General features: G+C 29.1%; 1 protein-coding gene across 1 annotated transcript in view; it reads left to right on the top strand.

Annotated features, from left to right (window-relative positions):
* Positions 1-14095, top strand: part of LOC142320508 (uncharacterized) — a 525465-nt gene that overhangs the window by 456520 nt on the left and 54850 nt on the right. The window contains exons 19-21 of the mRNA XM_075358371.1: positions 816-931; positions 9403-9493; positions 9765-9922. Of these exons, the coding sequence (XP_075214486.1) occupies positions 816-931; positions 9403-9493; positions 9765-9922 (365 nt within the window). The remainder of the gene's footprint in view (positions 1-815; positions 932-9402; positions 9494-9764; positions 9923-14095) is intronic.

The following is a 14095-nucleotide window of genomic DNA, read 5'->3' as shown; positions in this document are numbered from 1 at the left end:
TTCAAATCCTACTAAAGGCAGTAAATAAATTATTTTTATACGGATTTGAATACTAGATCGTGGATAATGATGTTCTTTGGTGGTTGTTTCAATTAACCATGCATCTCAAGAATGGTCGACCTGAGACTGTACAAGACTACACTTCGTTTACATTCATACATATCATGCTCTTTCATACTCTGAAGTAATACTGTACAGTGTGGTTTTGGAGGCTAACCAGAAAAAGAATTAGTAGTAGGTATGACTAACAGGATATTTAAAAAACAATTTCAACAAAATATACAAGCATATAAATATGGAAAACAAAAATATAATTATGCAGATCACATCCACAAAAATAAACACACATTTTCTAAATTAGAAGATATATCAATAATAGAATCAAATAATAAAAAAATTAATCACTCAAATTCTTGAAAAAATACACATAATAAAAAAATAATAATAACAGTATTATAAATGAACAAGTAAAATTTTATAATGATGAATGGATGTGGGAAATAATAAAATATATTTAAATAATTTAGTTAAATTCATAACCACCAGATGGCAATAGCATTGGTCTTATAGATTGTGGATTGGTTTTTAAATTGCTTACTGACAGAGTATCTCTCTAAAGTTTTAACATTTGATCAATTTTATAATATAATGTTCATCTGATGAAGCAGTGAACACTGCAAAAACATTTGTTAAGTTTATAAAGAAAATAAAAGAAGTAAATGTGTTTCTTTACTTAATTAATAGTTAATAATAATTCTACTGCCGTGATGCTTATTAATAAATTATTCTTTAATACATTTTTTTATTATTAATAGGGGAAAAAGGTCTACCTGGTTTGCCAGGTTTTCCTGGGCCTGAAGGAGAAAAAGGTTTGCGTGGTCTTATAGGAGATGAAGGTATCAGAGGACAACTAGGATCCATTGGATTAAAAGTAATAATACTATTTTTTTGATTTTATTAAACATTATATTTGTATTAACATGGTAGTATATATATGTTGCATTAACATTAATTTGTAATAATGTCTATACATAAAGCTGTTATTTATTATTTAGTTCTTAAAATATTTTTTTTTATTACAGTGTTTTGCCAATTCAGTTTTATGATAGATTGGTAACTGTATTCTTAATTCATTACAAGTCATTTGCATAATTGTTAAGTAATCTTTGACAGTTTATGTTAAAAAATGCACTGAGGCCTTCCTCTAATCAGTTGTTCAGGTATTACACCATCTAGAATATTAACTAAACATCCTTGACTAAAATATTAACACTGTCATTGGTTAGAAGGTTAACCATAAAATCAATACACACCTGATCAAGTATGTCTACTGTTTGATAACGTTTTTAAGAGCAACCTTACTCTCCTCACCTATTTTAAGGTATCTTGGTTTTCATCACTCTTTCTAATTTAACCAAAACATCTTTCTCCTCCAACACTATTCTTCAAAAGCCTCCAAAATGTTTCTCATTTTTCTTTCCACAGTACACATTTCAGAACTACAAATATATTTAAATATTTTTTTTTGGTTGATGAAATTACACCGAAGCTTTGAAGATCGAACACGGAATATGGAAATGGATTTCATAGTGTATAAAAAATGGCATGCCTGACTGGGATTTAAACCCAGGGTGAAAGGCAAAGACACTAAAATTTCGCCACAGGGATCAACATAAAAAACAACACTTCGTTAGAGCTCTTTATTAGTCTCTTATTCATACACAAACTGAGGTTCTTTGAACCACAGAATAGCTAATAGAGGTTCTTTGAAGAAAATAGCTACCTCTTATTATGAAACTTATCTCACATCTCTCTTATTTCTCCATCAGTGGACAAATTGTTCAGTTACTTGAAGTTTAAAGACTTCGAAGTTCCACTGAGTTATTTTACCTCAACATATTTATCCATTTTAGAATTGGTTAATTGTATATAATATAATTTTGTAGTAAGTACCATTTAAATTACCATGTCAAGACAAGTATGCATAATATTACTTCTTAATAATTAAGAAAGACATCAGATACTTAAAGTACTATTGTTACCTCAATTTATATAAATAAAAATGTAAATGTTTGTTTGTTCAAAATCTTAAATCTCCAAAAGATTTTCATCAATTGCTTTGAAATTTTGATACAACGTTGCATTCAAATACGCGTGTGTTTTTATATACCTACTTATTATATACCTAAGATGTCACACCTGTGACAGGTAAAAACATGCTTTTTTTGAAAAACAGTGCTATCTGTTGGACAGAAAAGCAATACACACTATACTAAATATTTTACGATTCCATTTCAATGTTCCCATATATATTTCCACTATAGACTAAAAAACTACTGGACCGATTTACACACAGGGAAAAAGGGAGAAAGGGAAAAATCGAAAAACATAAAAGGGAAGAAGGTAAAAAGGGAAGAAAGGGAAAATTAAATAAAGAAAAATGGTGGAAACAGGGAAAAGGAAATGGCAAGTGGAAAGGAAAAAAAAGAAAGGGGTAAGATAAATGGGAAGAAAAGGAAAAGGGGAGGAAAGGGATATTGGGGAAAGGGAATACGGTAAAACAAAACCAGGAAAAAGGAAGGTGGGGGAAAAGGAAAGGGAGGAAATGGAAAGGGTAAAAGGGGAAAAGGGAAAGGTTACATTTTGTAAATTTCCATAATGTTCATTTTGTTAATGTTGTATCAATCTTTCAATTGTGTTCATTTAATCTATATACATATATATATTCTCAAATTAAGCAATAGCGAAGCATTGCCGGGTCTGCTAGTACATTAATAAACAAATAACTAATCTGGTCTATTTATTACATCTGTATTAACTTGATTAAGATGTTGTGTGTGTATTATCTCTACTCATGTTTTCAAATTATTTTTTAAAATTATCAGCAGTATTAAAAGATGCATAAAAAAAAAAATATTACTAAATACTAAATAACAAGCGAATACGCTTACTATAGTATCTTTACTCATAATGGGAGGAAAGTATGTTCCCCTTCCACAAAAGGTTGTACAGATGACAACCCATGTGATGTCTACCTACTCATCTCAGATACTGCAGTGAATGTGAATTCACAGATGCACTGTGCGCACTACCAGGCACTCATTTTTTCTACTGTTACATATTATTGTCAGGATGTTTGCTGCATATTACATACACTTTCCTGAACATATATTTTTTTTATTGTTAAGAAGATTTTTTGGAATAATAATTGAATTGTTTTTTTAATAATTTTATGTAGGTTCTATTTGTCTTCTTTTGTTTATTTTTTCTCCCTTTTTTTATATTTTATTATTATTTGGGGAATTTTATTTTTTGCAATCTTAAATCACTACAATATTTTAAAAAAACTAAATTTTTTCCATTTAACATTTTCAATATTTACAAATTTTTAAATCTGTTTATTTACAATATTTTACAAAAATTACTTACTAAAATACAGCAGAAAAAAATTAAAATTACATTTTACAAAGTAATTAACATTATTTTGAATAATTACATAGGATACAATTTTTTTAATCTAAATTATTTACAATAATTACATGAAGTTTACTAATATAAATTTTATGATGTAATTACAACTTATTTATTTCTATTTACAATTCATTTAAACTGTTTCATTTGAATATGCAGTAAGAGGCTGTAGACCTTCAATTATACTTGTACAGGGCTGATCAACATCAACGTTACCTTCCGACTCTACATCGGATTCAAATTCACATGAACTTTCCAAGTCACTGGAATCTGAAGCCGGGAAATCTCTTAAATTTATAATTAATCCATCTATGGCAGTTTCTACTAACTGTTTTCTTTTTCATAAGCCTCTTTAATCTCTTTAGCTGTACGAGTTGCATCTTTACTCCAGTCTTCTTCAGTTATTTCATCCACTGCTTCTCGAAACAATAACTCAACATTATTTACAGTAAAAACTTTATTTTGGTTGGCTACCCTACTCTTAACTTGTGCCCAAATTACTTCTATTGCATTAAACTGACTGTGGTAAGGAGGAGGCAACCAAATAACTCTATGACCTTTCTGCTTTGCCAGTTATCATGTTTTTGACATTCGGTTAGCTTTAATTACATCAAGTAACTGGCATTTCATCAGTGCTTCTTGAAATTGAATATTGTGCTTATGTAACCAACCAATCAGTTCAGCTTTGAGAACAGTTTAATTAGAAGGCTTATCTATCTAAACGGAATGGCAGGGAGCAAGATCCACTATTATTACTGAATTTTGTGGTATATTTTTCTAGCAGGGTGAGAAATCATCTTTTGAAAGTAACCGCATTCATTTCCAAGTGATAATCGCCCTGTTTATTTTACCTAAAAAGTAATAAAGCATTTTGTACAAATCCCTTGTATGTGCTGGCATAGACAACAATGATTCTTCTGCCTTTGCTAGTAGATTTCTTTCTACAGCTTGGTTTTGTTTTATTGGTCCACAATTTTATCCTAACATATCTTGCATTTACCCACATTTCATCAATAAATACTGCTGTTGACTAATTGGGTTTTGACATTTAATGTAAACAATTACAGTTCATTGACACAGTATTAGCCCTTTCCATCAGGAACTTTCTATTGTTTACTTTCTTCCACATAAACCCAAGTTTATGAATTACTTTCCACAAGGAACTTGTTTTGCCTGTAAATAACTTCCACTCGTTTAAAATATGAAATATTTTTTTTTTTAACATAGAAAGTTCTTTATTTCTATAAATATCATAAAAAAACATTCCAATCGCTGTTTTATTAGTCATAGAGTTCTGTCACAGGTTTCTTTCTGTTTCTCTTTTTCCCTGGAGCCACTTCAAGCAGTTTTTTGGAAACTTTTGAGACAGATTTCCGACTAACATGGGTAAGTATTGTTATCGGTCCAATTTGGGCATATGCAGTTTTCACCAGATCTTTACATTTTGACACCTAAGGAACCCAAAAAACCAGAAGGAAATTTTCTGGATGTTTGTATGCATGTGTGTTTGGTGTTCACCATAAATTATGTTGTATCTTCAGAACTACTTTACCGATTTTGACCAAACTTGGTCAGATTAATTTTATATATGGGGCATTGATGCCATTCAATTTTTAATTTAGAGGGTCAGGGGGGTGAAGCTGTAAAGCAAGGTCATTGCAGTATCTTGAGGTTTCACCTAATTAAGGTCTTATTCTTCTTAGGCACATTTGTTAATAATTAAAAAAATAATATTTCCAAAAATATTTTTTTGCAAAATTGCACCCCATCCCAAAAAATGCTCTAAATAAACTGGCTAAGTGGGTATACTGTGTTATTGCCATGTTTCAGTGCTACACTGAAACACAGCTGTTGTAGTTGTCGGCTACGTTGTTATGTCACAGTAATATCACACATGAGTAGTATGAATAATATTTAAAGTGTAAAAAAGGATTTAAAGTGGTCGCTGGCACCGCCACACCCATGCAAATGAAATACAGTATGCACATGTGCTTTAGTTAAAATCATTGAATTAAATAAACATGTGTATTTTAGTATAATATTTATAAAATTTAATACCAACTGAAATTGGAGAATACGGCAAAAACCAGTTATTGTAAATTAATATTAATTAAAAGTTAATATTAACTTATCTAATTACTGTGTTTTGGTGATTTATATTTACATAATATTTTATTTTATTAAAACAGTACACACACACACACACACACACATATATATATATATATATAATTTTTTTTTCTTAAGTCAATTTTTTTAAGAATTGTAACATTGCCACTAGCATGCCAATGTAGCATTGACTAGCCCCTCCACATGTATATTTATTCTATTTTAACCTATTTATTTACTATTTAATTAATTTTTAATTCTAATATTTTTATCATTTGACATCATATTTCTACATTTGTAATTTTTAATTTTCAACTTTTAATTTTTGATTTTAAATGTTAAAAAATATTTAATTTTAATTTCATTTTATAACTTTAAATTATTGATTTTTATATTTTATATTTTAAAAAAAGAAAAAAATAATAAAGTTTTTATTGTATTTTATAAAAAAGAGAACATTTTTTTTTTATTATTCTTGATAATGTTTATGTATAATATATAATTTGACACGAACAATTTAAAAAAATGGATTACAACTGAGGATGTAAGAAATTCATGAAAACGTTTTTATAAAAAATAAGGTAAGTGTCATCCTACTTTATTTATTGTTCTGTACTTAAGTACATGTTCTTTAAACTTATATATATATATATATATATATATATATATATATATATATATATATATATATGTATCCAATATACTATTAAAAGAATATATTTTAGTGTAATAGATATAGAATTTTATATCAACTGAAGATTCAGAATACTAAAAAAATTACTTATTGGAGACTAATATGTGTATACCAAATTAGTGTTTGATGTTTTGCATGTTTAAAAAGAGAAAGAGAGAGCATAAAAATAGTATATATAGTTTTTCTAAAATGATAAATGATGCTACATATTTACTTTTTCCATTAATTACGATTTTAATTAATTTCTTTTCCCTGACTTCAACAAGCTTGATGTGTATTTTATAAATGCTGCCCTAGCAAGATATTTTCCGTACTGCAATCTTGAGTTACTAATGAATAATAGGAGATCAGTTTCTTTTTTGGACAATATTTAGTTTATAGGATTTGAGTGAATAGATTATTAATTCTCTTTTTATTTTTCTTTGAGATATTGAACATTAATTTTAATATGAATAGTTTCCGGAAACTTAGAACAAACTACTACTCTTCAGTTTACTGTTTATTAATTTCTATTTTGTATTTACTTTTTAAATGACATTAAGGATTTCTAACCCTCTCTGACCATTTTCATCCTTTAAAATACTTACAATATCATCCACAAAGCTTATTACGTATATTCAATAGTCATTTATTTTAATTCCCCTATAATTATTTTTTGCTTTCATTTAATCATATTTGCTTAATATACGAGGGTTGTACAGAAAGTAGCTTATGTTTTGAAATAAAAAACCAACCAAATCAAAAAAAAAATTTATTATATACATTTGAAATAGACAATCTTAAACTATTTTTCTACATAGTCGCCATTTAAATTGAGGCACTTATCATAACAATGCACAAGCTTTTCTAATTCCTTCTCTGTAGAAATCTGCCGCCTTAATTTCAACCACTGTTGTTAACACTGTTTTCTGGGAGAACTAATGTTCTTCCATTCTATGGACTCTGTTTTTGTCTCACAATTGACATGTTTACTCATGTCTCATCTCCCGTTACGACACAATCGAGTAGTGCATTACTATCCTTGTCATAGGTTTCAAGGAAATTCAGCGATGCAGCAAGATGCTGTTTTTTGTGATCTTACGTCAAGATTTTTGGCACCCATCTTGCATAAAACATGTGATAACCAAACTTCCTCGTTATAATTTCATGCAGTAAACTTGATGAAATTTGGGGGAAATGAAGGGAGAGTTCTGTAATCGAAAAGCAGTGATTTTCATGAATTTTATCGTTCATTTTCACCATCAGTTCATCAATCACAAAGCTAGGCCGACCACTGCAGTCCTCATCATGACCAATGGTGCAGCCATTTTTAAACTGAATGCATCACTGCCTCACTTCACCGTCACTCATTATTCCATCTCCATACACCTCACAAAGTTACCGATGAATATCAGTTGGTTTGAGATTTTTTACCAGTAAAAACCTAATCACTGAATGCACCTCACAACTCGTGAGATTTTCTATTGAAACGCACATTTCAATAATTCACAATGAACAAAGTAGAAAAATCAGTCCACACGCTACAACAGCTTGATGCATACTGAGTGTAAAAATATTTTTACGCCAAGATGGCGGCTCTATCCCCACCCATCTCCATGTTAGGCACAAACGTAAGTTACTTTCTGGACCACCCTCGTACATATACAGCATAGGAGACAGACTGCTGACCTATTCTTCCTGTTTTTCATCTTTCCAATTTCAGTTTCTTTAACATTTATAATTGCCTTTTGATGTTTGGACAACTATCTATCTTATAATGCTTCTATCCCTATATATATATATATATATATATGTAATTTCAATTTATATTATCAATACATTAACCCTTAAGTTAACAAAATACATATTTTATCAAACCTGAAAGCTGTATTATACCTTGACTGATGAAATTAGATTTAAGATATGTCTTAATTATAGTACACAATTTTCAATACTTTGAAGAAAACTGAGCTACTCAAACATGCCAGTACATACAAACAAAGCTACTTATTAATTAGCCTTTGATCAAGTAATAAAAATGAACAAAATAAATTAAAAAGATTATTATACATAAAACTTCCATGATTACTTATATTAATTGTTGACACACTCCCCATCCAAATTCAAGCAAACGTCGTATTGTAACACCAGCTTGTCTATTCCCTCTTCAAAGAAACGTGCCGCCGAAGTACTCATCCATGAGTTCATCATTGTTTTTGAAGTATTGAGTTGCCAGCAAATTCTTAAATTTCATGAACAAAAAATCAGTTGGTATCAAATCAGGGCTGTAAGGGAAATGGTGAAACATCTGCCACTTAAACTTGTTTAGTATACCGTAAATGCTATTGATGGTGTGCATTGTAATTAAAAAAAAACAAACGATCCCCTTCGTTAGCATCTCTTGCTGTTTATTTTGTATCGCTCTCCTAATTTTTGTCAATGTTTCACAATAAATTTCTGCAGTTGTCATATCTGGGTTTATAATTCTGTAAAAAAGGAAATTTTTTTCCTAAAACACAATTTTTTATTTGTTTGAACCCTTTGTCTTGTACAGAGATGTGTGTGCATCCACTGTTTGGACTGTTCTTTTGCCACATTGTTGATGTACTAAATCCATGTCTCTTCCCCATTAACAATACTATCAAGAAATTCAATTTTTTGTTCTAGTATTGCTGAAAAACAAGTCAATGCCTTTTCTATTATTTTTATTTTGAGGACATCTATAAGTTGTTTAATTACCCATCATGTACAGTCCTTATAAAAATGAAGCCATTTTGAGATATTAAGCACTGACTGAAATGTTGACTCAAAAAATAATATTAAATAGTCTACAGTCTGAAAATAAATAGAATATAAAAAATGTGATATTAAATGTTATTTTATCTATGTAACTGAAGCAGTTAAATAAATTACTTCAGGTAATTTATTGCAGTATTTATCACAATATTTTTTTATTTCTTTATCAAATAGATTTAAGAATCATTATATCTAAATATTTGTAAGTGACTGGAATAAAATGATTAATCTATAAATTGTTCAGATATATTTATTTTTTGTTAATTTTTTTCATTATCTTTTATTCTTCTATTTATAATTGTCAATTCACATATATGTACAAGAATATATTATATTTATAACTTTTTTTTTAGGGAGAAGAAGGAGATGTTGGCCCAGCTGGACCTGTTGGCATGCCTGGCAGTTCCTCATTTAGTGGTCCTAAAGGACTAGAGGGAGAACCTGGTATTTAATTATTGATAAAAATAATTTTTATGTAGCGAGACTAAGAAGGAATGAAAGAGAAAGAATTTTGTATTGTCTGTGTATGAGTGTGTACACAAAAGTACAATTATCAGTTAAGCATAATTTTAATAAAGATTGGATTAAAATTGTTGTTCAGTGCTGTTAATAAATATTGTCAATAATTAACCATGATTATGATTTTGCGTATGAAAAGTTTGTTCATAATTCAGCCATTTGATATTTTTTAAATTTATTTTCTGTTTATTTTCAGGTCTTCCTGGTCCTGCAGGTAGTCCAGGGTTACCAGGAATGGATGGTTTACCTGGTCAAAGTGGAGAAAAAGGAGATGATGTATATGGACCTATTGGACGTAAAGGAGATCTTGGAGATAAAGGTCTGCCAGGTTTTCCAGGACGATTTGGTGAAAAGGTCAGTCAATTGTTTTTTGCCCATTCTATGATGTTTTAAACAAATTTTTACAGTTTTGTTAAAAATAAAACTGGTGTTTACTCTGATTAAAGATTTTGTATTACTGTAGTAAAAAAAAATGAATTGCTGCATTAATAAATTTTTTTACTTTATAAAAGTAGGATTGTATTTCTCTTTCAATATGTTTGTATGTTTTACTTCTTAGTACCTAAATTTTCCAGCTAATTCACTATTTAAAAAAAAATACAAAATTTCAGTATATATTTTCTGAATATACTTACTAATATAAACTATGCTACTGAATTATTCATGTGCTGTGCTGTATTTTAACTGTTTTTAAACATACCATTTATATGTATATATACATACACACACACACACACACACACGCACACACACACACACACCCACACACACACACACACACACACACACACATGCATATACACACACACACACACACCCACACACACACACACACACACACACACACACACACACACACACACACACACACACACACACACACATGCATATACACACACACACACACACTCACGCACAATTATTAGAGTACTATAGTATTAGATATGTGCAATCAGAGTATGAAAACTTTCTAAGTAAAGTAATCAATAATTAAACATAACTCACAAATTGTTAGAAATTTTTCATTTCTTAGACCATCTTCAGTACTGACATTTTTGCAACAAAAAATGAATTTTTTAGATTTTTAATTATTTTTATAGAATACAGTTATAAAACTTGAATTATTTTACAGATATGTACAAGAATCTTTGAAAAGTTTGAACAAAAATATAGAATACACATTTTTTTTAAAAATATTTTATTTTTATTTTTTAGTAAAATTTCCTTTCAAGTTTTGGTCTGGTTTTTGATCTGGATCACTAGATTATCTTAGATCAAGAGATAAATTTTTTCTTGAATTATTCAAATTTTTAAGGGGTAAATGTTTCTGTAAAACCTCATCATTTCACATAAACCTCTTTCTGGCAAGTCACTTTTTTATATTTAAAATAGACTACATTCATTAACAAACAACAGTCCAAAGGAGCTAAGTCTGATAAGTCAGGAGTTGTGGAATAATCTTGTAATATAATTCAAACAATTTTGCTACCATAATTGCAGAAGAGTGCATTGTCCTGGTGACAAAGAACTTTAGTTTTTTCATCAAATATATTTATTTTTTCTTTATTCCCTTATTTAGGCTATTCAACAAAGAGGCATACTATCATTTACCTTTAATGATTATCATTTTCCACTTTCCCAAAGAGTCACTGAAGATAATCCCATAAGCATACCAAAGGCAGTGGCCACCACCTTTCCTGATAGAACAATTTTCACCTCCGTAGCAAATTGGGAATAGTGGGAGTAGCAAATTTCCTTGATACATCCCACTATTTTGAATTTTTCTTGATTTCAGATCAGTAGTGATGTATCAAAGTTTCATCAGCTGTTATGAAATGGGACAAATATTCCTCTCAATTACACTGAAAAAGTCACAAACTGTATTAAGATGTATTAACCTGTTCATGCTTTTGATGATTGGGAGCAATTACGAGCACCCATCTTGCAGACAGTTTTCCCACATGGTCATATAAGTGTAAAATATGATACACTCATTCATTTGAAATGCTTATTGTCTTAGAAATCTCACACACTTTTAGTCTTCTATCCTCCATCTTTGTATCATCGGTTTTTCAATATTATCTCCAATTATAATTTCAACAGGCTGATTGGAACATTCAGCACCATTCGTGCTCATAAGACTGCTCCAAAAACAACTAAACCATTTATAAACTGTTCTACTCTATGGAGCTGTCTCACCATAATTTTATGCAGTTTGGCTTCAGTTTTCTGTATGGTTTTGCATTTCAAAAATTAACATTTGATCACCACATAAAATTCTCTTTCATTAATTTTTTATGAACCACAATATTCAAACGACAATCAACAACAGAATTTTAAATTCATCTGACTGAAACTTGGTATATATGCCTAGCAGACATCTAGGATACTAAGAATGATCTCAGCATCATTTCTTGCATTTGAGCATCCAGCACCCCAACATCCTTATCCAATACCCCAAGTATATACATTTACACAACTACAGATACAGAAAAAACATTTTAAGTATATATCAGATGTGACCCCAAATCAAACTGATTCCAAAAATTATAAACTATAGTCTTAATATTATCATTATCTTCTGCAGACACTGTTACATATAGTCATACTGATACCACGAGTGATTTTATTTTTATTGGGATCTGATGTACAGTAATATGAACTAATTTCTTTAAACCTCCATTAGCCTTGTCTTTTTCTTTGTGAACTTCAGCTTTTGAGTAAGGTGGAAGAGAAAACCAGTATGCAAAACTTCACACAATCCTGACGTATTTTCTTCTTATAATATACATTTTTTTTTTAATTTGTCAAATGCAGCTACATTTTCATACTGAAATAGACCAGCCTTATATGCCTAATAAACAAAGTGATTCAGGAGGAAAGGGAAATAATTTGGAAACTGATTCTAGAGCTTGAAATCTGGAAAAAGGTTATACAAATATACATCCAAAAATTCTCAGGTTACAGCTAGCTAAAAATGTTACCTGAATTTCATTTCCCCCAGTGAAATGAGGTCATACTGAAATGTTTAAGGCATTATATAAAGAGCAAACTTGAGTTTATGTTTTTTAACCTGAAAAATTGAATAAAACATGTTCCACAACTGTATCTCCCGCAGCTTTCATGATATCCAACTAAAACAAAAAAATTCAGTGATGAAAAACATGCTTTTTTTAGGTTTGAAGTACATTAACCTTCTTAAATGACCAGATAATGTGTAAATTTTATTATCAGAACTTGTAGAGAATTTAATTTATGTTATAAATTATAATAAATCTGTTTAATAAAGTATATGAAAAATAAAAAAAATTAACTTTATTATTAAAAACTAAATAGAACAAAAATTTTTTTTTATTATTTAATGTTAACATTACAACAATCTGTTCAACAAGTGAACAATAAGCAACATATTGACAATACATCTCAGGAATGGTTGGCCTGAGTCTGTACAGGACTACACCCCATTTACATGTCATACATATCATTGGCTAGGGGTTTATTATTCACTGGTTGAACAGACTGCAACATAAATTTTAGGAATTAAAGAACAAAACTTAACAGAAAGATGTGTTATGGATTTGTAAAAATTAAAAACAATTGTTTTTAGTATGATAAACTTAGACTTTTGAAAGATTAAAATACTTTTAATTTTGAAGTAATTATTAGTTATTTTATTTTATTTTAATAAAGTTAGTTATATATTTTATTTTAGTTCTTATTTAATGATATATTTTTTAAAAAAACTTGTAAAAATTTGGGTTTATTTAATTGGTAAAAGGATTCAAAGTTTGCATAAATTTCTCAGCTTTGCTCTTGACAAATTTTTATTTTAAATATATCATAAGGTTTATATACTAATGACTTTATTATAATTATTACTTAAAATTGATGAAACTAATTAATTATTAAAGAACAAAACTTGAAAATGATTTTAGATGTCAAAATTAGTAAATAATATCAGAAAATGACTTAAGAAATTGATTTCTACAGAGTAATTTTAAAGGTTCTGGTGAGATTTCACTAGGTGATAGAAGGCACTGATGTAATAGTGTTTACTTCATGTAAAAATTAATATGCTTTTGTTTGATTCCCTTTGATTAAGGAAACATTTTAATTAAACTTCACCTTTAATATAAAATCTGTTTAATGTTATCAGAAGAAAACTAATAAACTGTGATATCGAGTACCACCAGACTCATCCATTGGTTTGTCAGGATCTAAAACTTAATAAAATTAAGATCTCTTGGATGGAAATACTTTGGCCTAATTTAGCTAAGTGGTTAAACTGGTTTAGAAATATTAGGCAATCTAAAAAAATAATTTTTTCGGGTATGGTGATACCTCATGTTGGATTAATGTCAAAATTTTAATAAAAATTTATTTAGACGAATATTGTTTTCAATTTTTGAGGTACTGGTTTCTTCAGTTTTTAATGGTCCGTTATGAGAATTATTTAAAAAATCCTCCACAATAATTAAGCTAATTGCATCCCCACTCTTAAGTCCAATCGACTTAAAATTTCAGTTA

This window comes from Lycorma delicatula, chromosome 2, assembly GCF_047948215.1.
Source record: "Lycorma delicatula isolate Av1 chromosome 2, ASM4794821v1, whole genome shotgun sequence".
Lineage (NCBI taxonomy): Eukaryota > Metazoa > Arthropoda > Insecta > Hemiptera > Fulgoridae > Lycorma > Lycorma delicatula.
This window is presented reverse-complemented; position numbering and strand designations above follow the sequence as displayed.